The following is a 23,628-nucleotide window of genomic DNA, read 5'->3' on the forward strand; positions in this document are numbered from 1 at the left end:
CTTCTGGGTATATTGGGGAGCAACGGGGGTCTCAGCTCTCTGTGATTTTATGAAGGTTGACTGTGTACCCCTCCAACACCTTCTGAAGTCCTTGGATGGGCGAAAGTCTCCAAAATCCCAGTACCCGCTTGGCGCCCTTCTGGCGTCTGGACCTTCGATCTTGGGGCAGAAGACCTGATTTTCCTCTTGTAACCCTGGAGATGGTAGTCTCCAGTTTTTTTGGCCAAACAGCACCTTCCCATCAAAAGGCAGTTTACAGCAATTCTGTTTTGAGAATGGGTCAGCCACCCAGGGTTTTAGCCACAGTGCTCTTTTGGCTGTGACTGAGCTGAGCACTCTGGATGACCATCTAATGATGTCGATAGCTGCCTCATCTGTGAAGTCCACCTAGAGTTTTATCTCATCAAGAGCCTTGATGATTTATTTATTTTTGGCAGGAAAGGTAGCTTACCTGTTTCTTTAGGTTCCTCCTATGGAATCCAAAGGCTTGTTGACACTTACAGCAGGATCTGCTATTGCACTGAAATGCAATCTGTGCTTAGGTCACTTTTAAGAGGCATTTGATATTATCACATAGAGGGGATAAGTGTTCCTGCTATGCGATTTTCAAAGAGCGATTTGTACACAATGTTGCAACTTGCATGGGGGCAGCCTATTCACTTGGCTGCCCTACGTGTGCAAAAAGAAACCCCTGCGCCTATTTAGGGGCGACCAGCTTTGCACAATGTTTTTAAAGGCGCATTTTGCCACATGACTATCACAGCAAAATCTCATAGCATTTGGGGTGCCCTGAAAGGATAAAGGCATCTAATGCGTGATTGTATGGTGTGTGATAATAGGTTTTATCTTTCTTTGGAGGAGGTTTCGGATCTTTAAATTCCAGTTCAGCTTTTACTGCCATAATGAATGGTGGTATTAGCGCAAAATCAAAGCCTGAAGCTTCAGAATCCTCTGCAGAGGAGGAGGCGATATCTTCTCCCTCTGCCTGAAAGGTTGGCTGAAAAATTGGGTCTGTGGAATCAGCCTGTTTAATCTGCTGGGCTTGAGTCACCCCTGAGGTGCCTGGTACCCCTCTAGTTAGAGAGGGTTGAATGGCTTGGTTTAGACCTGGTACAGGGCCCACACAGGGCCCACACTGTTCATCCACTCCCTAGCAGAAAATGCTGCCAGGGAGTCATGGACTGCTCTCTTGAGCAAGGTTAACACCTGCTGACTCTCATACTCCTGGTCTCTGGCAAACTGCCTGGAGCAGTTGCTGCAAAGTAGCTTTCCAGGCATAGGGTCATCTCCACATGACCAACATTTGCCTTTCGGGCGCTGAGCCCTCAGAGGGGAAGCTGTGTGCGTTCTCTTCAGCGTACATTTGCGCACTTTGTACTGGGGTCTGCCTGGACTGGAGGAGACACTTTCTGCCTTGGAAAAATCCTGATGATCCAGAGGGCCTCTGGACCTCCTAGAACCGGTGTGTGAGCGGTCGGGACTGCAATAGACAGGAAGACATGCTCATCAGAGCAGAACGCACTTTTTCCTGCATCTTCTTACTTACAAAAGTTTGGCCCTTACCTGATATTGTGGTGGTCTTAATTATGTGGTGTTAGGCTCATGCTGGAGGAAGAACCGAAATGTGCAAGGGGGACTGCATGGCAACAGAGAGAAATAAGGGAAGCGAGAGAGAAAAATATACATATATACCCCCCTTTTTTTTGGGTGGATATAAGGCGGAGCTATATCATATGTATGCTGCCATGTCTAGCATCAGGAAATGTTTTATTTATTTATTTCCAATATGGCAAGGCAGTCACGCTGGGCAGGGAAAAGATATATTATATTTAATCTCCCTGTTTTTCTGTCCGAATAGCTGGATATCTGATTATCTGACCTGATTATCTGACCATCTGGCTACTACCTTCCTATTTGACAATTTGTGCTAGTTTTCCTGCTGATAGCTAGCATATATTGTGGGCATCACTGATATTGGAGGAATTGGTGGCTAAAGTACTTGGAGATGAACCATTCTTGAAGTATCGGACGATATTTAAAAACTAATTGCAAATTAATCAAAACAAATTGAATAACCGAACAACTGAATAATAACCAAGGTGAAATGGCTGTAAAGTAGCTGTATGGAATGACCAAGGAAACTGGAAAATGGCCATCGGGTCCATTGCTTTGCTCCCCTAGAGCTCCCTTAGAGCCTGAGTTTGAACGTGGGTCCTTTGGCAGATCATACATTTTTTTATACTAGTGGTATAGACAAACCTGATTTCCTTTTATGAAGAGGTAAGTAAAACCCTGGACAGAGGCGTGGCTGTGGACGTGATATATTTGGATTTTGCAAAAGCGGTCGATACAGTTCCGCACACACGGCTCATGTGTAAGGTAAGGTCTACAGGATTGGATATATCAGTTTGTAAATGGATAGAAAACTGGCTGAAAAACAGAATTCAGAGAGTCGTGGTTAATGATTCTTACTCTGAATGGTCCAATGTTATCAGCGGTGTACCCCAAGGTTCAGTGCTGGGACCCTTACTTTTCAATATATTTATAAATGATATTGAGTCTGAGATCAAAAGTAACATTTCTGTCTTTGCAGATGACACCAAGCTATGCAGTGGAATAACGTCCTTGCAGGATGTCTCCAATTTACAAGCCAACCTCAATGCTCTGTCTGATTGGGCGACTAAGTGGCAGATGAGGTTTAATGTAGATAAATGTAAAGTTATGCACTTGGGGGCTAAGAATATGCATGCATCATACATACTAGGGGGAGTACAACTGGGGGGATCTGTAGTGGAGAAGGATCTGGGGGTTTTAGTTGATCATAAGCTCAATAATGGCATGCAATGCCAAGCTGCGGTTTCCAAAGTCCTTTCTTGTATTAAGAGAGGTATGGACTCCAGAGACAGAGATATAATTTTGCCCCTGTACAAATCATTAGTAAGACCTCATCTGGAATATGCAGTTCAGTTTTGGGCACCAGTTCTCAAAAAGGATATAGGAGAACTGGAGAAAGTGCAGAGAAGAGCAACCAAACTGATAAGAGGCATGGAGGAGCTCAGCTATGAGGAAAGATTAGAGGAACTACATTTATTCACTCTTGAGAAGAGGAGAATTAGGGGGGATATGATCAACATGTACAAATATATAAGAGGTCCTTACAGTGAACTTGGTGTTGAGTTATTCACTTTACGGTCATCACTGAGGACAAGGGGGCACTCTTTACGTCTAGAGGAAAAGATTTCACCTTCAAATACGGAAAGGTTTTTTCACAGTAAGAGCTGTGAAAATGTGGAACAGACTCCCTCCAGAGGTGGTTCTGGCCAGCTCAGTAGATTGCTTTAAGAAGGGTCTGGATTCTTTCCTAAATGTACAGAATATAACTGAGTACTAAGATTTGTAGGTATAGTTGATCCAGGGTAAATCCGATTGCCTCTCGGGGGATCAGGAAGGAATTTTTTCCCCTGCTGTAGCAAATTGGATCATGCTCCGCTGGGGTTTTTTGCCTTCCTCTGGATCAACTGTGGGTATGGAGTTGGGAGTATAGGATTTTACTGTGTTTTTTATTTTGTTTTTTTGTTTTTTGTGGTTGAACTGGATGGACGTGTGTCTTTTTTCAACCTGACTAACTATGTAACTATGTAACTATGTAACTATATGTATACGCTACTAGATTTTGAACTACATGGTATGTTATGTTATTAAGGGACTATGGTATTGGTGTAGAGATTATTATTTGCTTCTATTGACCTTTTTTTTTGGCGGGGGGGGGGGGGTCTGGACTAGTTACTGGTCGCTACACAGTTGCTGTATGGTTGCTATATGGTTGTTGCAGAGGCTGTATAATTGCTAGACATTTATTATCTATTCATCCAGTGGACTGGTTCGTTAATTATAATTCAAGATATTTAATATATATATATACCGTAACTATATGCATTGTTAATTTTCGCTTTTGCTATTTTTTTTCTCAGTTTTACGTTACTATATCGACTGGGAACCGGATGCCATGGGTTGCTATATAGTCGCTCTAACAGCGCCATATAGTGGCTGTGGCAGTGGAGCGGCCTTATAGGTGCTGTGCGATCACTTTAAGGTGGTTGCTATAGGGCTGCTGGGCATTCATTATTCAGCGGACTGGCTCATTGAATATAGCTGAATATAGCTCAAGATACTCAAGATTCTCAATATATAATACTACAATCTTATATAACCATATATATATATATATATATATATATATATATATATATATATATATATATATATATATATATATATATATATATATATATATATATATATATATATATATATACACATACACACACACATATAATTATTGCTAATCTGTAAATCTTGATAATTTACCGACTTACTAACTGAAAATTTCAAATCCATATTGGGTTTTTTTTGTGCCCACTTTTTAGTTTGTTTCTTTCTCTTTTGGTCCTTTTTCTTCTTATTCATTCTTCTGCTGCCCTTGGGTGCCATCCCTTGGAGCCTTTAGAGTATATATATATAAATATATATAAATATATATATATTTTTTTTAACTGCCCTGGAAACCCACCTACATACGCTCCTAAAGCTATTTACCGGGTATCTACTGGGTGTCCCAGTGGTATCCTAGGATATCAGGATATTGTAAGGTCATGACCAGGGGCCGAAAGTACGTGGAACAAATTACAGGGGCAACAGTTAACCCTCTGAGCGGTATTCCCGAGTCTGACCTGGGGGTGAGATTTTTTTGGCTACGATCGGTAACCCCCCCCGAGTCAGACTCAGGCTCGCCTCACAGCATCCATAGGCTTGGTTTACTTACCTTGTCCCTGGATCCAGCGTTGCCACCGCGCTGTGTGAGCAAGCGGGACCTCGCTCAATTCACACAGTGCCTCTGTGTGCCGCCGATCTCCGTTCCCTGCGACGTTACGATGCACGGGGGCGGAGAACGGGGCCAAATTCAAAAAGGTAAACAAACACAATACATACAGTATACTGTAATCTTATAGATTACAGTACTGTATGTAAAAAAATACACCCCTACCTTGTCCCTAGTGGTCTGCCCAGTGCTCTACATGTACTTTTATATAATAAAAAATGTTCTTTCTGCCTGCAAACTGTAGATTGTACATAGCAACCAAAAGTGTCCCTTTATGTCAAAAATGGTTTTAGAGCAGCTAGAAAACAGCGATAATAAATTATAATCACTTGCAGAATTGTGCGATAGCGATTTGTGGGGAAATTCGTCATAAAAAATAAAAGTAATGACAGCGACAATTCTGCAACTGAGCAAATTTCAGTGATTTTGAGTTGATTACATTATTAAATAATTTTTATTTTTATTATATTATTATTTGTTATAATTATTTATAATTATTTATTATATTATAATTTCATACCCGGGATGCCTACTAGACTCTTGTTTGGTCAGATTTAAGTGAGTTATTCCTAAGAATTACAGACCTACAGTATAAAACGCCAAATTTCCTTGCAAATAATGGTACCGCTTTCAGTACCTTTTTTCTGAAATAATCATACCACCAGGGAGGTTAAACAGCCCAAACTGTCTAGACCAAACAGTGTCAATCGATACATGTCCACTGCTCCCTGTACCTCCTGTCTCTGCTTCCATTTCAGCAAAATCGAAAATAAAAACCATCCCTTCCATCCCTTCCACAGCAATAGCCCGGAACGCCAAATTAGTAGGCCCCCCTGTGGATATGGATAATAATCAGGGCGAGGAGAGTACTCTTGGAAATCCATTTGATAACAGGGGGGGCAGACATCAGCCTAAGAGGGGTTCTCCAGGGTATGGAAGGGGAACCAGAGAGTAACCACGGCTTTACTGCTGCTTCAGAAACTGGTTTAATGGATAGTAACCCTAACACCATTACCACCTCCAATATTTTTATGGCCGACAATCTAGTCAGGGGAGTTGGAGTGACACCATGTTATTCATACAAGTAACATCTTCTACAAGATATAGCCCCTTAGCACTGGAACCAATAGGAGGGAGCAGTAGGGTATCTACACCCGTCAGGCCAAATCTGCATTTAGTGGATCCAGGAACCTACATGGGCAACAGAGCCAGTGGTTCAGATAAGCCAAGGGTGGCAGCAGCAAAGTCAGGGTGTATTGGGTGTCCCCCTCGGCAGCAAATCACTTGGGAGTGGTCGTCCCGCTGTGCATGCTGGGGAGGGGTACTTAAGTGACAGACGTCATTGGAGGGGTTCTGTTGTCCCATGCGCCTCGTGGCCCACCTGGCCTGGGGTGCGTGCTCCTGAGTCCTGACCCCGGGACCACGTTGGTCCGGGCTTGCGGTTTCGCTGGTAGGCCCAGTAGTCAGACTGGGTTTGCATTTGCAAGGTGATCCTGTGCTGTCTGTCCTGCGGGAGGAATCTACTTGATAAAGGGAGCCAGGGGAGGACCTATCCTGGAGAGGACCAAGCAAGAGGCTGGTAACTTGGGAGAAGGCCTGGAAACTTCATCGAAGGATGCACCATACTCTGAGAGGCTTGATGGTGTTCGCCTATCAGATCTAAGCTCTACAAAGTTAATCTGGAGAGATCCGGGTGCTAAATCCTGTGGCAGAGGATTCTGGACCAAAAGTGTCTCCTTATAATGGAAGGTCTGTGGCAGAGACTGTACTTTAATCCGTGTGTCATTCCGGCTGCTAGGCCAGTGAGAGGGACCTATCTGGGTGAGCAATACCCTCTCTGGCTAGAGTGGCGTTGAGAACGGTTTGCTGGAAGCAGGAGTGTTTCCTATTTGTTACTATACACCTGAGCCTACCTACCCTTCCACCCCTCCAACTTCTTTTATACCAAGTTCTACAAAAACATTTTAGAAAAAGAAGCGTATCATGTGGACATTGGAATTCTTCAAACTCTCTTTACCACCCTGGACAGCGAGAAGATAGAAGTAACGTACCACCCAAAAATACTTAGAAGCTCCTTCGGGGGTAGTGCTACACTTATAACACAGGTACTGCCCCATCATCAGTTTTAGCATCATCATTAGAACACAAAGCCACTGACTGTCAATCATGCGTTTTAGTACCATTAGTAAAGCCCGGGAATATAGTCAACCCACAATTAGACAGGGTAACATCGGGCAAATAGTACAATCTAGACCTAGCTCTCCATTGATAGAAGATCCTGAACTTAGGGCAATATTATTCTCACTCCCGACTAAATAACAGTTAGCATTAAAATGGGTTTGCTTTTTTAATTCATCATAACGAATGTTAGTAATTTTACAAAAATTTTACGAATCTAACAAATTCGTATTTTGTACGAATCCAAATTGAATTTCGGACACGAATTACGAAATACGAATTAGCGGCTAATACGAAACGGAACGGAACAAAATAAAACATTTATTGTCGGCACCCATGTCTACTTGATTTCATACTATCGGGCTCTATATTTGTCTAGAGTGGTGTCATGGTGTATTTCCTCGCAGACCAAACCCTGGGTACAAATAGAATAAGCTTCACTGATCGCTTTGTCTATGCTTCCTTGGGTCGCACATAAATACTATCGGGGTTTAAAGAAGCATCCTACAATTGGTGCTACTATTGCAGTTCTTACTCAAACATTCTTAACCTCCCTAGCGGTATTCCAGAGTCTGGCTCGGGGTGAAATTTCAGTACTAATAGCGGTAACCCCGAGCCAGACTCGGGATCGCATCACAGTATCCAGGCAGGGATACAGTTACTTACCTTGTCCCCTGGATCCCGCAATGTTTCCCCCGCTGTGTGAACGAGCTTGATTCACACAGTGCCCGAATGCCGCTTAGCTCCATTCCCTGCGACGTTACGACGCACGGGGGCGGAGATCAGCGCCAAATTTAAAAAAATAAAAATCTTACAGATTACAGTACTGTATAAAATAATTACACATCCCCTTTGTCCCTAGTGGTCTGTCCATTGTCCTGCATGCACTTTTATATTATAAAAACTGTTCTTTCTGCCTGGAAACTGTAGGTTGTCCATAGCAACCAAAAAGTGTCCCTTTATGTCAAAAGTGGTTTAGCGATAATAAACTAGAATCACTTGAAGAATTGAGCGATAGCGATTTGTGGGGAAATTCGTCTTCAGACACTGAAAGCAATGACAGCAACAATTCTGCAACTGAGCCAATTTCAGTGTTTTTGATTTGATTACATTATTGAATAATTTTTATTATTATTATATTATTATTTGTTATACTTTATTTAGAGTTATTTATTATATTATAATTAATGATTTCGTGTTTCAAACTTTATCATACCCGGATGTCTACTAGACTCTTGTTTGGACAGATTTAAGTGAGTTATTTCTAAGAATTACAGGCCTACATTATACTTGACATGATTGTAGCCGTATTAGTGCAAATAGAACAGAGAAAATTGAGTACTGTCCTAATCAGCAGGAAACTTTACTCTGATTATGAAGTCACAAATAATGGAAGCAAACCCTGCAATAAAAAACGCTGCAAACTGTGCAACCAGATTAATCTGTCCAAAAGTGTCACACACACACACACACACACAAATGGGACCTTCAATATCATGGGATCTTACAACTGTACCTCCAGTAATGTGTACCTCATCCAATGCAAAAGGTGTGGCAAAGGATCTTATGTTGGTGAAACAGGACAGAAGTTGCAAGCGAGGATGAATTTACACAGACATACCATCAAGGAACATAAAAAGACAGTTTATGCACACCTGTGGGACATCACTTCTCACAACTGGACCACACTATAGAAGACCTTAAAGGGTCACTAAAGATTTTTTTTTTTTTAGCTAAATAGCTTCCTTTACCTTACTGCAGTCCTGGTTTTATGTCCTCATTGCTCGTTTTTGCTCTGATGTTGCTGTAATTCTACTCTGTTCTGGACACTTCCTGGTTGTCTGGCTCCTTATGAAAAAAGTCATGGGAGAGTTTAGTTTCGTTTTCCTAGCCATGACTCTCTATGGCACTGTCCAGCACAGAGGCATAAAATAACATGCAAAGACTAAACTAGTTTCAGTTTAGTTTTTGCATCTAAGAGGCACAGTATATGATTGATTATTATCTATTTTTAATCGTTTTTAAAAGGAATCATTAAAGGGGAGTTCCACCCACAATTTCACTTTTTAAATATAAATACCCCTGTAATACACAAGCTTAATGTAGTCTAGTAAAGTTAGTCTGTAAACTAAGGTCCGTTTTGTTAGGTTGTTAGAGCATTTAGTTAGTTTATAATCTAGAAATAGACCGTGGCCATCTTAAGTGTGGGCATCATGACTTCCTGGATTTCAGCCTTGCAGATCTCGCACATGCTCAGTGCTGCACAAGCGATGTAATAGGTTTCAGTCAGGTTTCCATAGCAACGGGAGTGTCAGAGGAAGTTGCCGCCCCTTCTCTATGCAAATAGGCTATTTTCAAGGACTACTGGGATACATGATGCCTATCCCAGAAACCCTTGCGAATAGCCTTGTGACTTAATAGCCTAGGCTAATAATGAGGAGGAAGTAATGAAGGACTACAAAATAAAGGTATTTACAAGCAACAAAATAAATGAAAATTGTCCATTCTGAACACTATGGGCCAGATTCACAGAAGAGATACGACGGTGTATCTCCTGATACGCCGTCGTATCTCTGTGATCCGCCCGTCCTAACTATGCGGCTGATTCGTAGAATCAGTTACGCATAGATAGCCCTAAGATCCGACAGGTGTAATTGACTTACACCGTCGGATCTTAGGATGCAATTCTAGGCCGGTGTAGAATATGCAAATGACTAGTTACGGCGATCCACAAAGATCCGCGCGTTCGTCGCAATCTCGTAGGTCATCGCTAGTCGTTTTTACCCTTCAAAGTTACACCTGCTTTAACATGGCTTATCTTTAGAACAGCCATGTTAAAGTATGGCCGTCTTTCCCGCGTCAAATTTCGATTTTTTTTTTCTTTCCGTAAGAAGTCCGGGAATACGAAACGCCGTAACGCACGTCGCCGTTCAAAAAAAATGTTGGGCGCCGTAATTTCGCGCAAAGCACGTCGGGAAATTTTAACATGGAGCATGCGCAGAACGTTCGGCGCGGGAACGCGCCTAATTTAAATGGTGCCCACCCCATTTGAATTAGGCGGGCTTGCGCCGAGCGCATTTATGTTACACCGCCGCAAGTTTACAGGTAAGAGCTTTGTGAATCAGGCACTTACGCTGTAAACCTGCGGCGGTGTAATGTAAATGGGATACGTTACGCCGCCGCTGAGTAACGTAAATTTCTCTGAATCTGGCCCTATGAGATTAGGGCATGCAGCACAGACAAACATAAAAAAATGGGTGGAACTCCACTTTAACTATTATGTCTCTATACCCTGTAAACAGTCATTTCAGATTTTTTTTTTTTTCCTTTAGTGATCCTTTAATGTTTTAGGGCCAGATTCAGGTAGAAGTGCGGCGGCGTAACGTATCGTAGATACGTTACACCACCGCAAGTTTTCATCGCAAGTGCCTGATTCACAGAGCACTTGCAATGAAAACCTACGCTGGCGGCCTCCGGCGTAAGCCCGCGTAATTTAAAGGGTCGTGTGCCATTTAAATTAGGCGCGCTCCCGCGCCGGACATACTGCGCATGCTCCGTTTCGAAATTCCCGCCGTGCTTTGCGCGAACTGACGTAATTTTTTCGATCGGCGACGTGCAGAGCGTACTTCCGTATTCCCGGACGTCTTACACAAACGACGTGAAATTTTAAAATTCGACGCGGGAACGACGGCCATACTTTATACAGCACATACGTGTGCTGTGTAAAGTTAAGGCACCAAAAACGACGACTAACTTTGCGACGGGAAACTAGACTAGCGGCGACTTAGCGAACGCGAAAATCCGTTGTGGATCGCCGTAACTCCTAATTTGCATACCCGACGCTGGTTTACGACGCAAACTCCCCCCAGCGTCGGCCGCGGTACTGCATCCTAAGATCCGACAGTGTAAAACAATTACACCTGTCGGATCTTAGGGATATCTATGCGTAACTGATTCTATGAATCAGTCGCATAGATACTCTGAGAGATACGACGGAGTATCTGAGATACTCCGTCGTATCTCCGCTGTGAATCTGGCCCTTAGTTCTTAAAAAGGGAATTTCAGAACTATCCAGGAAAGGAAAACGTTTAAACTAAGAATGATGGGCCAGACTCACATAAGTGATACGACGGCGTATCTCCCGATACGCCATCGTATCTGTGATCCGCCCGTCCTAACTATGCGGCTGATTCATAGAATCAGTTACGCATAGATAGCCCTAAGATCCGACAGGTGTAATTGACTTACACCGTCAGATCTTAGGATGCAATTCTAGGCCGGCCGCTAGGTGTCGATTCCATTGCGGTCGGAGTAGAATATGCAAATGACTAGTTACGGCGATCCACGAAGATCCGCGCGTTCGTCGCAATCTCGTATGTCGTCGCTAGTCGTTTTTACCCGTCGCAAAGTTACACCTGCTTTAACATGGCTTATCTTTAGATCAGCCATGTTTAAGTATGGCCGTCGTTCCCGCGTCGAATTTCGATTTTTTTTTTCTTTCCGTAAGACGTCCGGGAATACGAAACGCCGTAACGCACGTCGCCGTTCAAAAAACCGTCGGGGCGCGGTAATTTCGCGCAAAGCATGTCGGGAAATTTTAACACGGAGCATGCACAGAACGTTCGGCGCGGGAACGCGCCTAATTTAAATGGTGCCCGCCCCATTTGAATTAGGCGGGCTTGCTCCAAATGCATTTACGTTACACCGTCGCAAGTTTACAGGTAAGAGCTTTGTGAATCAGGCACTTACGCTGTAAACCTGCGGCGGTGTAACGTAAATGGGATATGTTACGCCGCCGCGGAGTAACGTAAATGTCTCTGAATCTGGCCCGATAATTCTTTTTGACACAAAAAATATTGGCCTAAATTTAGATATTGGTTTCCTTACCCATTATACTACAGTTTTATAACCCCCTCTGTGACTACAGTACCTGTATGATGGGAATCGTATGTTGGGCCATTGACACCCTTCGAGCGCCTATGTGCAGAGGGAAAATATGTACCACATTTGTTGTCATTCTTGTACAACTTGATTATTCAATATTTCAATTCAGTATGTGGAGTAGGCTCCCTCAATAGCTACCTATGGTCAGTTTACTAGATTATTGTAAAAAAGGGGTGATACATTCCTAAATGCACAAAATATATCTGGATATTAACATTTATAGAGAATAACACCATGGATTGCTAATCTAGGGAATATCCAATTACCTTCACACTGGGGCGACTCGTCAGGCCACTCAGCCGCCTGACAAGTCGCGTCCCGTTCTATTCAATAGAACCGTTCTAATAGGAGCGACGCAAGTCGCTCCGACTTAGAAAAAGGTTCTTGTACAACTTTGGGGGCGACTTGCATGGACTTCTATACAGAAGTCATTTTGCAAGTCGCCTCTGAAGTTGTCTTCAGGTCGCCTTGCCGAGTTGCCCCCAAAGTCGTGCCTCCCCAGTGTGAACCAGGTCTTATATAGGGTGTTTAGGAATTTGTATATGAAGGCTTTCTATTTATTTATTCTGTTAATTTATTTATTTTTGGTTGAGCTTGGACTTTAGGCCATATTCTGAGTAGAGTTACGACGGAGTATCTCAAGAAACTCCGTCGTATCTCTCTTTTTTGACCCGCGTATCTATGCGAGTGATTCCTAGAATCATTTTCGCATAGATACGCTGAAGATCCGACATGTGTAAGTCACTTACACTGTCGGATCTTAAATGTAATTCGCCGCCGGCCGCTAGGTGGCGTTTACGTTTAGGTCTCATTTGTTTATGCAAATGAGCCTGATACGCCGATTCACGAACGAAATCGCGTCGCGTAACCGTCGCTTACATCGTTTGCGTAAGCGTAAGGTTACCCCTGCTATATGAGGGGTAACCTTACGCCAGTCCCACGTATGCCATGTTAAGTATGGCGTCGGGTCCTCATCGTCTTTTCCCGTCGGGTACGTCGTTTTCCTAAGTCGTTCTTGAATACGACTTTACGTCAATGACGCACACGTCGGCGTCATTGACGTTTTCCTGCCGAGAACTGGAGCATGCGCACTGGGCTATTTTTAGCCCGGCGCATGCGCAGTTCGTTCGAAACGGGGGCGCACTTAATTTAAATATAAGCCGCCCCCTTTGAAATACGCGGGGATACGCCGGGCCAATTACACTACGCCGCCCCAAACTACGGAGCAAGTGTTTGGGGAATATAGCACTTGCTCCTGTAAGTTGGGGCGGCGTAGTGTAAATGGCTTACGCTACGCCCTATTCAAATCTACGAGAATATGGCCCTTTGTCTTTTTTCAGCCTTATTAACCACTTACCGACCGCACACTGTATATGTACGTCCTGGTTTTAAAGCTGGATATCTCGGTAAGGGCAGCAGCTGCTGCCACAACCGAGGTATCCATCTTTACAGTGGGCGGCCGTGTAAACGATAACAGCGGTCTCCGCGGCGGATTCGCCGTGAGATCGCCGTTATCGTTGGCGGGAGAGGGGCCCCCCTCTTCCGCGCCCTCCGCCGCTTACCGGAGCCGTCGGTAGCGGCGGAGGAGATCGGATGCTGCTGCCTGGTGTGTGAGGACTTGAGTGAGGGAAAGATGGCCCCCACCCGTCCTCATAGCTTTGCTGGGCGGAAGTGACGTCAAAACGTCAGTCCCGCCCAGCCTCTTAAAGAGACAATTTTTTTGTTGTCATTTTTTTAAATGAATAATTTTCCTTTTTTTTTTTTTTCTTGCATTTAAGTCTAAATATGAGATCTGAGGTCTTTTTGACCCCAGATCTCATATTTAAACCGGTGGTTCACCCTTATTAACATGTTTTTAGCATAAAATGAGGCATAGTAGCGCGAGCTACAGTATGCCTGTCTTTATTTTTTTATCCCCGTACTCACAGTATTTTTTGATATATTTTTTTTTTATTTCAGTGTAAAAAATAATAAAAATAATAAAAATAAGAAAACAAATTTTTTTTTTTTAAAGCGCCCAGTCCCGATGAGCTTGCGCGCAGGAGCGAACGCATACGCGAGTAGCGCCCGCATATGAAAACGGTATTCAAACCACACAAGTGAGGTATCGCCGCGATCGTTAGAGCGAGAGCAATAATTATAGCCCTAGAGCTACTCTGTAGCTCAAAAAATGCAATCTATAGAATTTTTTTAAAAAGTCGCCTATCGAGATTTTTAAGGGTAAAAGTTTGACGCCATGCCACGAGCGGGCGCAATTTTAAAGCGTAACATGTTGGGTATCATTTTACTCGGCGTAACATTATCTTTCACAATATATTAAAAAATTGGGCCAAATTTATTGTTGTCTTATTTTTTAATTCAAAAAAGTGAATTTTTTCCAAAAAAAGTGCGCTTGTAAGACCGCTGCGCAAATACGGTGTGACAAAAAGTATTGCGATGACCGCCATTTTATTCTCTAGGGTGTTAGAAAATATATATATATCATTTTTGGGGGTTTTAAGTAATTTTCTAGCAAAAAAAACTGTTTTAGTCTTGTAAATGCCGAATCTGAAAAACACCTTCGGTCTGGAAGTAGTTGTAACCATGTTGTCATACTTCTGGTTGGTTGATTACTTAATCTATTTTATTTATTTACAGAAACAGCCATGCTCTTGTTTCTTGCCCTCCCCCTCCTGGCTTATGGAGGAATGACCTTTATTTTGACTAATATGCAGGTCAGTGTTTCTACAAAAAAAAAAAAAAGTTTTCTACAACAAACCTATTAATTGTGAAAGATTCTGAATGAACAAAATAGTAGCGCTATGTGCAAAAATTATTTTGAACAATCCTAAATAAATGTGAAAATAAATCTGTGACAAAATATACACATATTAAACCATAATAGGTATATGTGAGAAGTGAAAAAATAATGATGAAAAAAGCAATATATAAATAATAAAATGTTCCAAGAAAAAAAAACGTTTATCCAGTGATAAAAAGGAAAAATTTAACAAGCCAAGTCCAAAAATCTTCTTAAACAGTCTTGCTTGAAACCTTCCACCACATTAAAGTGCTCAGTGACTCCACACCCAAAGGAATTGCGCTTACCAATAGAATATGCCTTGCATTCGCATGTTTGGCAATATAGCTGAATAAATCTCCCAACGAGTAACCACTAAGGCCTTGTACACATGGTCGGACCAAACCGATGAGACTGGCCCATACTATTACATGTGGAGCAACTTCTGTTTTATGGGAACACTGGTGGAATTGATTATTTTGTTGGGAGATTTATTCAGCTATATTGCCAAGCAAGGCATATTCTATTAGGTAAGCGCAATTCCTTTGGGTGTGGAGTCACTGAGCACTTTGGTGTGGTGGAAGGTTTCAAGCAAGATTGTTTAAGATTTTTTTTAGACACTGTTAGCTAGATTCAGGTAGATCTGTGTATTTTTACGGCGGCGTAGCGTATCGTATTTACGATACGCCGCCGTAAGTGAGAGAGGCAAGTGCTGTATTCACAAAGCACTTTCCTCCTAAGTTACGGTTGGCGTAGCGTGAATGGGTCGGCGTTAGCGCGCCTAATTCAAATGAGGATGAGGGGGCGTGTTTTATGTAAATGACTCGTGACCCGACGTGATTGACGTTTTTTACGAACAGGGCATGCGCCGTCCGTGGACATTTCCCAGTGTGCATTGCTCCAAAGTACGCCGCAAGGATGTATTGGTTGCGACGTGAACGTAAATGACGTCCAGCCCCATTCATGGACAACTTACGCAAACAACGTACATTTTTCAAATTTCGATGCGGGAACGACGGCCATACTTAACATTGACTAGGCCAACTATTTGTTCGACTAACTTTACGCCGGGAATCGCCTTACGAAACGTATCTTTACTGCGACGGGCAAGCGTACGTTCGTGAATCGGCGTATCTAGTCATTTACATATTCTACGCCGAACTCAACGGAAGCGCCACCTAGCGGCCAGTGGAAAAATTGCACCCTAAGATACGACGGCGCAGGCTGTCGTATCTTAGCTAGGTTTAAGTGTATCTCAGTTTGAGCATACACTTAAACTTACGACGGCTTAGATTCCGAGTTACGACGGCGTATCTACTGATACGCCAGCGTAACTCTTTGTGAATCTGGCTATTTAAGTTTAATCACTTGGAATTTAATCACTTATGGACTTGGCTTGTTAAATTTATCCTTGTTATCACTGGATGAAGGTTTTTTTCTTGGAACATTTTATTATTTATATATTGTTTTTTCATCATTATTTTTTCACTTATCACATACCTATTATGGTTTAATATGTGTATATTTTGTCAGATTTGTTTCACATTTATTTAGGATTGTTCAAAATAATTTTTGCACATAGCGCTACTATTTTGTTCATTCAGAATCTTTCACATATCATTCACATTTTTTAAGTAGCTGCTTTTCTTTGGGTTTTTATAATGATTGGCGCAGTGGGGGTGGAAGAAGGTTGAAGGGCGCATATAATTTCCTTTTTTCACTATTTGTTTAAACCTATTAATTGGCATGCACCCAAACTCTCTTTGTTGTGTTTCGCAATTTTACAATTGTTCAATCTGTGGAATTACATTCTCTGTCTTCATAGGTGGGAAATCTCTTTGGTGCTCAGCGTTCCACAATTATAACGCTCTACAATGGGGCCTTTGACTCTTCTTCTGTCATATTTCTAATAGTTAAGGTAAGAAGTTTATTTTAAATATTCAAATAAAAAATCTTATTAAAATTGTTCATTTGTGGTTTGTTTAGTCATGGTTTCTTACAACTATATATGAGCAGATGCAGTCTATTTACTTCACTGCAGCAATTCATGTGGGGGGGTTCAAGGGGAATCAAGTTCCTCTATGATCTCCTCTGTCAGAGAGGCAGCATTCGATAGGATGCTGGCTCCCCATGTTACTGTGGTAGCCATCTTGGGGCAGGCAGAGTCTATTTAAGGCCCTGGCTCCCAGGTTTGGTATGCATGTCACTTGTGGGCAGAGTAGGGACTGGTCATCCATCTGGCAGAGACAGTGCATAGCGTCAGGTAGAAGTTCCAGACGAGTAAGTGCGGGCATACACTATGCTTCCTGGAAACCTCCCCACTTGGGTATGGATTGGCCAGGCTGCATTCCACCCCTCAAGACAGACAGTGTTGGCACTCTTGAGATCTGCTGCTACTACTCATTGCTGTACATTCCGTGACTGTACCTGGTTGGGTTGCCTTCCCGCCAGTTTTTTTGTGCATTGCTGAACTTCAAATAGTTAAACACATATCAAAAATTCTTTGCTCAAAAGTTTGTTGCGTGCACAGGACCATGACCGTGCATGTGCTCGTAGGAGTAGAGCAACCCGGCGCACAGCCATCTTTAAGCTGAGAGTGGCTGACATGCAGTGCTTCCAGGGGACAGCTGTGGGACATAGAGCAGGCTCTGAAAACCTATCGCTTTCAGCAGTTCATTCCTCCTTACCTGGTTCACATGAGTCACCAAGTGTTGGTTGGCAAGCTACAGCTCTTAGCAGGATTGTTGCATAGGGGCTTGGTGAGCCCTATTAAGGGGTCTCTCTTCTAGGGTAACATACTAAACCCAGGTACTCCCTTTTTGTGGCTTGCAATGTCTTTTTAAAAGAGGAGTGGGGCTAACACTACAGGGAAGGGCACACCCATGTCGTGTTGTATCCCCTGAGAGACAAGAGGCTTCAGGGCAATCTGAGCCGCTGTGCCTGTCTGGTATTGTGCCTACAATCAACGCTCCTGCTTCACCCTTTATCACCAGGGATGAACTGTCCTCAGCCCTAGCCAGGTTAGAGCACCGGATTGCTGGCATGATTGCCTCTATCCCACAGGGTGGAAAAAGCGTGACAGGGTCCCCTCCCCTGAAACTCCCAATTTGGAGCAGTGGGTTGAGGAAGGAGAAAAACTAGATGCCAAGGACTTAGGAGATGGCCCAGCAGATGAGTTTGCTTTTGAGGAATCTGGACCAGAAGATGTCCAGTTGGTATCAGCCTCTCAATCGCAGAGGCTTTTGATCCACACTCTTACTGAGATAGTTTGTTCTGCCTTTAAGTTATCTCCTGCAGAGATTTCTGAGCCTCCCTTGTCCTCTTTGGGGTCCCTGAAGCATCCTTAGACTGCACAGGCTTTCCCCTTGCAGCCGCTGCTGGAAGAGGCAGTGTATGCAGATTGGGAACATCCTGACAGGATTTTTGTTCCTCCTAAGATGTTTTCCCTTTTATATACCATGGAGTAAAAGTGTTTTAAGAAATGGAGCATGCCAGCCATAGATGCGGCAGTCTCTTCCCAACTGCTTGCCGACCAGCCGCAGGTCGGCTTTGCTGGGCGAGATCATGTAACTATACGTCATCTCGCCAAGCAGCCAATAGGGGCGCGCATGCCACCGACTCCCGCGTGCCGCCAGGCACCCGCGATCGCTCGTTACAGAGGAGAAGGGGAGAAATGCCTGACCGTCTGTTCATACAATGTATGAACAGCGTTCAGTCATTTCCCCTAGTGAGTCCACCCCCCCCCCCCTACAGTTAGAACACACCCAGGGAACATACTTAACTGCTTCCCTGCCAGTAACATTTTTATAGTAATCTAATGCATTTTTATAGCACTGATCGCTATAAAAATGCCAATGGTCCCAAAAATGTGTCAAAAGTGTTCGAAGTGTCCACCATAATGTCGCAGTACCGAAAAAATAAATAAAATCGCTGATCGTCGCCATTACTAGTAAAAAAAAAATGCCATAAAACTACCCCCTATTTTGTAAACGCTATAACTTTTGCGCAAACCAATCAATAAACGCTTATTGTGATATTTTTTTTTACGAAAAATATGTAGAAGAATACGCATCGGCCTAAACTGAGGAAAAAAATAGTTTTTTTTTTATATATTTTTGGGGGATATTTATTATAGGAAAAAACATTCATTTTTTTCAAAATTGTCGCTCTATTTTTGTTAATAGCGCAAAAACTAAAAACCGCAGAGGTGATCAAATACCACCAACAAGAACTTAACTTGTCCAGTGGATAACGCACAGGGCTTGAAAGACCCTGTTGACAAGAAACTGGAGTCATTATTAAAGGCTTCCTTTTCTTTGGCCAGTTCAGCTATTCAGTCAGCTGTCGCAGTATTTGGAGTCTGCCAGTGCTTATAAGATCAGACAGGCCTAACCAGGAGGATGATCTTATTGAAAATAGGGCAGACATTCCTCCAGCGCTGTGTTTTGCTGTAGATGCCTTAACCACTTAAGGACCTTGCCTGTTTTTCAGACCCGGTGTTTACAAGATTAAAACAGTTTTTGTTCTTGAAAATTACTTAGAAAAAAATATATACTGTATAATGTATGGGGGTTCTAACACCCTAGAGAATAAAATGGCAGTCATTGCAATACTTTTTGTCTCACCGTATTTGCGCAGAGGTCTTACAAGCGCACTTTTTTTTGGAAACAGTAAAGTTAGCCCAATTTTTTTTTATATTGTGAAAGATAAAAATTAGATTGGCAGATGGACTTTAAAGGCATAATAAGGTTAGAAAAATGTATACGTTTAAAAAAAAAAAAAAAAGAGAAAATAGATTAAAAAAAAGATTAAAAAAAAGCATATACATAACAATGGCCATTACTGAAAAGGCCTAAGAACACAAAAATACATGACACGGCACAAGTTGTGGGAACCCCGAACAAAATTATTTTCGTAGCGTTGGTTATCAGCACCCCGGCGCAAGACATGTAATTTGCACCCCTAACCCACGGACATTTAGCGCTCCCTGAGTCCCTTCCAATTACAGTATTAAAACCCCTTATGGTACATTTTCAGATGTACCACTCTCTTCTCCTTTCTTTCCCTTTTATCTCTCTCTATCCAAATCTCTTGTTTTTTCCCCCCCCATCCCTCTCTCTAGCCGTCTTTCTTGTTCTTTCACTCCCTTTTTCTTTGTTCCACCCTTCTTTTCCTTTCCCTTCCATGTATTCTTTATTTGTATTCCTACTTACTCCTTGGTGGGATGGTGGGATGAGTGGATTAGGTGCTCTTGAACACGGTCACCTGCTGATCTGAGAACTGTTGTGAGGACTTTTAATGGCAACTATAATCACAGGGAGTGTAACTCACTGTGCCTCCAACTTTGTGGCATCTCGTAGTAGTGGCACCTATGCCGGAATCAGGAGATAAGGTCTCCTCCAGCCCCTTCCACTTCACATTCCTCACCAGTCAGCTGACCTCTAGCCTCTTCCCTCCCCCACCCATGCCGTGAACTGAATGGGCGGCTGCGAAGAAGCTGAGTGGGAGGCCACGGGCTCCAGGGACAGCCCAGCTGGGCGGCCACAAAAAGGCAGGAGAGTGGTGCGGGCTTCAAGAACAACTCAGGATTCGGGGACCCCTGGCAAATCATAATTTGACCCCCGAGGGGGTCCCGGCCCCCAGGTTGAGAACCACTGGTCTAGAGAATACAATGTATCACAATATCATGAAGGGAGGACAACACGGTCACTCCTAATTGTTGTATATCTAAAACCATATAACCCAAAGACGGCAGTGTATCATGTATGACTCAGCTTAGCGTGACATGTTGCGCGTTATTAGAGAGGAAAACACTTCTTCAGGAGCTTATAACAAGTTCTTTCACAGGTAAAAATAAATGGAAAAGGCAGGCGAAGAATATACTCAGTAGGGATGGCCTGGCGGTTCGCCCGGCAGTCGTTTCGTGATGAAACTTTGCTCGTTCGCGGTTCGCCGAACAGGCGGACATCTGGCGATATTCACGGCGGTCCGCCATTTTACATTGAAAGGAACTTTGACCCATGACACATCCATCAGGCGGTACAGGACAGCCAATTGAGACATTTCAGCACATGGACATACCCCCTACCTTTATAAATAGACCTGATCTGGTGGCCATTTTACATTTTGCTTTTTGTCAGTGTAGGGAGAGGTTGCTGTGCTGTGTGGAGCAGGGACAGGCTGTAGTACTAGTGACACAAATCGTTAGCTAACAGGTCCACAAAAGTCATTTTAAGGACTGGTATAGGTGTACTATTGTTTTGTGTGCACTCAGTATATAGGGGTGTAATACACTTTTTGTCAGTGTAGGGAAAGGTGGCTGTGTGCGGAGCAGGGACAGACTGTAGTGACACAAATCGTTACCTGACAGGTCCACAAAGGTCCTTTCGAGGACTGGTATAGGTGTACTATTGTTTAGTGTGCAAGTTTTATAACTGGTGCGATAAACCAGTGGCCCCCCAAAACGACAGATTGAAGAGGGGTGTCATATACCTACTTCCACATATACTGCGCTTCTATAGAGACTTTTGTCACAGGGTCATTTAAAAAATGATAGGCAGAGGAAGAGGCAGGCCCTTCCGCAGGGGTGGTAGGGGTAGGGCAGGAGCACCAGGCCGGAGCCAAAGTGGGAAGTGGCACAAGGTGCATTCGATTATGTCAAATGACGCACCAGACTTGGTTGAGTGGCTCAACACCACCACCACCACATACCCTCCGCTTGAGTCACAGGAATTATTTTCCGATCCATCAGAAGACATTTCCGATGCGCAGCCATTCTTGCCATTGGATTAGGAAGAGGAGGTAGCAACAGCCGCCACTCAGCAGTCTGACGATAGTACCCAGATCAGCCCAAGGAGGTTGGTCCCCGTTGTTGCTGCCTACTCTGAGATCTCTACTTTTAGTGGTGGGGAAAGTGACATCGATGATGAAGTGTCCACAGACGTCACGTGGGTGCCCACAAGAGAGGAAGAGGAGGGGAGTTCAGAGGGAGAGATGGACCAGCAGATAGGGAGGAGAAGCAGGCCGAACTTACATTGCACAGGAGGGTCAAACCTGACTGCTAATGTATCAGGAGCGAGCCATCAACCATGTATGGTCACATCTGGTGCTCCCAGGACGCCGTTCCATGGCTCCGCAGTGTGGGCTTTTTCTAACGTGTCCACTGCTGACAATAGTGTTGCCATCTGCAGCCTTTGCAGTCAAAGCATAAGTTGCGGTAAGCCCAACACTCACCTAGGGACGACCGCCTTAAGAAGGCACCTGGCCTCCCATCACCAAGCCCAGTGGGAGCAACGCCATCAGAACCCACAAAGCCACACTCCAGGCTCTCACCGTCCAGCCTCTTCTCCTCTATCCTTACAATTGTCCTCCACTCCACCTTCCATCATGCCGTCCTCACGTTTTTCTGCAAAAAGGCAGGCTTCCGTGGCCCAAATGTTCGATCGTAAAAAAACGATGACGCCGGATAACCCTCTTGCCCAACGGTTGACCGATGGCTTGTCGGAACTGATAGCCCGCCAACTACTGCCATATAAACTGGTGGAGTCGGAGGACTTTCGAAAATTTGTGCCCATTGGAAGACCACAATGGAAGGTCCCAGGAAGGAAATATTTCTTCCAGAAGGGCATCCCAGAGCTATATGGCCATGTTCAGCAGCAAGTGAATGTATCTCTGGCACACAGTGTCGATGCCAAGATACATCTGACCACAGACACGTGGTCTAGCAAACACGGGCAGGGAAGGTATATAAAACTTTTACTGCCCACTGGGTGTACCTTCTGACGGCCGTCAAGCATGTAACCCGTGGCATGTAGATTTGGTTTTACCACCACGGATTGCATGCAGACCTGCCTCCTCTTCTCCTCCTTATCCTACTCCATCCTCCCTCTCCTCCTCAGCTGACTCCTCCTTTTCCGATTTTACCGTCTCTTCCGCTGCGCCGCCCAAGATCCCCAGAACCTATGCGACATGCCAGGTGAGACGTTGCCATGCTGTGCTGCATCTGTTGTGCCTGGAAGACAAGAGCCACACTGGTCCTGCACTTCTTTCAGCTTTGCGTTCACATGCAGATCAGTGGCTAACACCGCTCAATTTGACAGTTGTTTGCCTGTGGGCTAATTTTTGGGGCCTGTACTGGCCGGAACTTACTTCTGTATCCGGTGAATAACTTAACCTCTTGCCGACCGCCCACACGAACACACTATAGGGAACATAATTAACCCCTTCCTTGCCTCTAGTGTTAACCCCTTCCCTGCCAGTGACATTTTTACAGTAATCAATGCATTTTTATAGCACTGATCGCTATAAAGATGCCAATGGTCCCAAAAATGTGTCAAAAGTGTCTGTCATATGTTCCCACTTTGCCTCCGATGTATCCCATATATGACTATGGTCTAGTACCCTGTAGTGTGGCTAGAACTAATGTCGTTCTCCCCTCTCAGGGGGACCTTCCTTGTGCCATCAGGGTGTTGAGGTATGATAACGCAGTCCCGTGGGCTCCGTCCTATCTTTTACTCTATTTTACACGGAAAAAAAAAAAAGAAAAAGAAAAAGGGGGGTGGGGGAGAGAGGTAGTCTAGAAGCGTAGAGAAAGGAGAGATCAGGGGGGGTGGGGGGGAGGGTGGGGTGGAAGGGGTTTGGGTACATGTGCCAACAAGCATGATGAACCTGGATACCTTGCTCGGGGTAAAGTCGTCAGTCGACTCGGGTCTGACGACAAGACGCAGGGGGGGGCGGCGCATGGGGTCCGCCACGGTCACACAGCAGCGGAACTACTCCGCAGTGCTTGGCCCTCATCTGAGAATATGAAGATGTTCCACAGTTGCCAGGTGTCGGAAAATGTCTGTCT

At 44.0% G+C, this 23,628-nt stretch overlaps 1 protein-coding gene across 3 annotated transcripts in view; it reads left to right on the forward strand.

Moving 5' to 3' along the window:
* Positions 1-23,628, forward strand: part of SLC43A3 (solute carrier family 43 member 3) — a 236,337-nt gene that overhangs the window by 58,959 nt on the left and 153,750 nt on the right. For all 3 annotated transcript variants that reach the window (XM_040320810.1, XM_040320811.1, XM_040320812.1), the window contains exons 5-6: positions 14,639-14,715; positions 16,606-16,698. In XM_040320810.1, coding sequence (XP_040176744.1) covers positions 14,639-14,715; positions 16,606-16,698 — 170 coding nt within the window. The remainder of the gene's footprint in view (positions 1-14,638; positions 14,716-16,605; positions 16,699-23,628) is intronic.

This window comes from Rana temporaria, chromosome 8 (assembly GCF_905171775.1).
Source record: "Rana temporaria chromosome 8, aRanTem1.1, whole genome shotgun sequence".
In the NCBI taxonomy this organism is placed as follows: domain Eukaryota; kingdom Metazoa; phylum Chordata; class Amphibia; order Anura; family Ranidae; genus Rana; species Rana temporaria.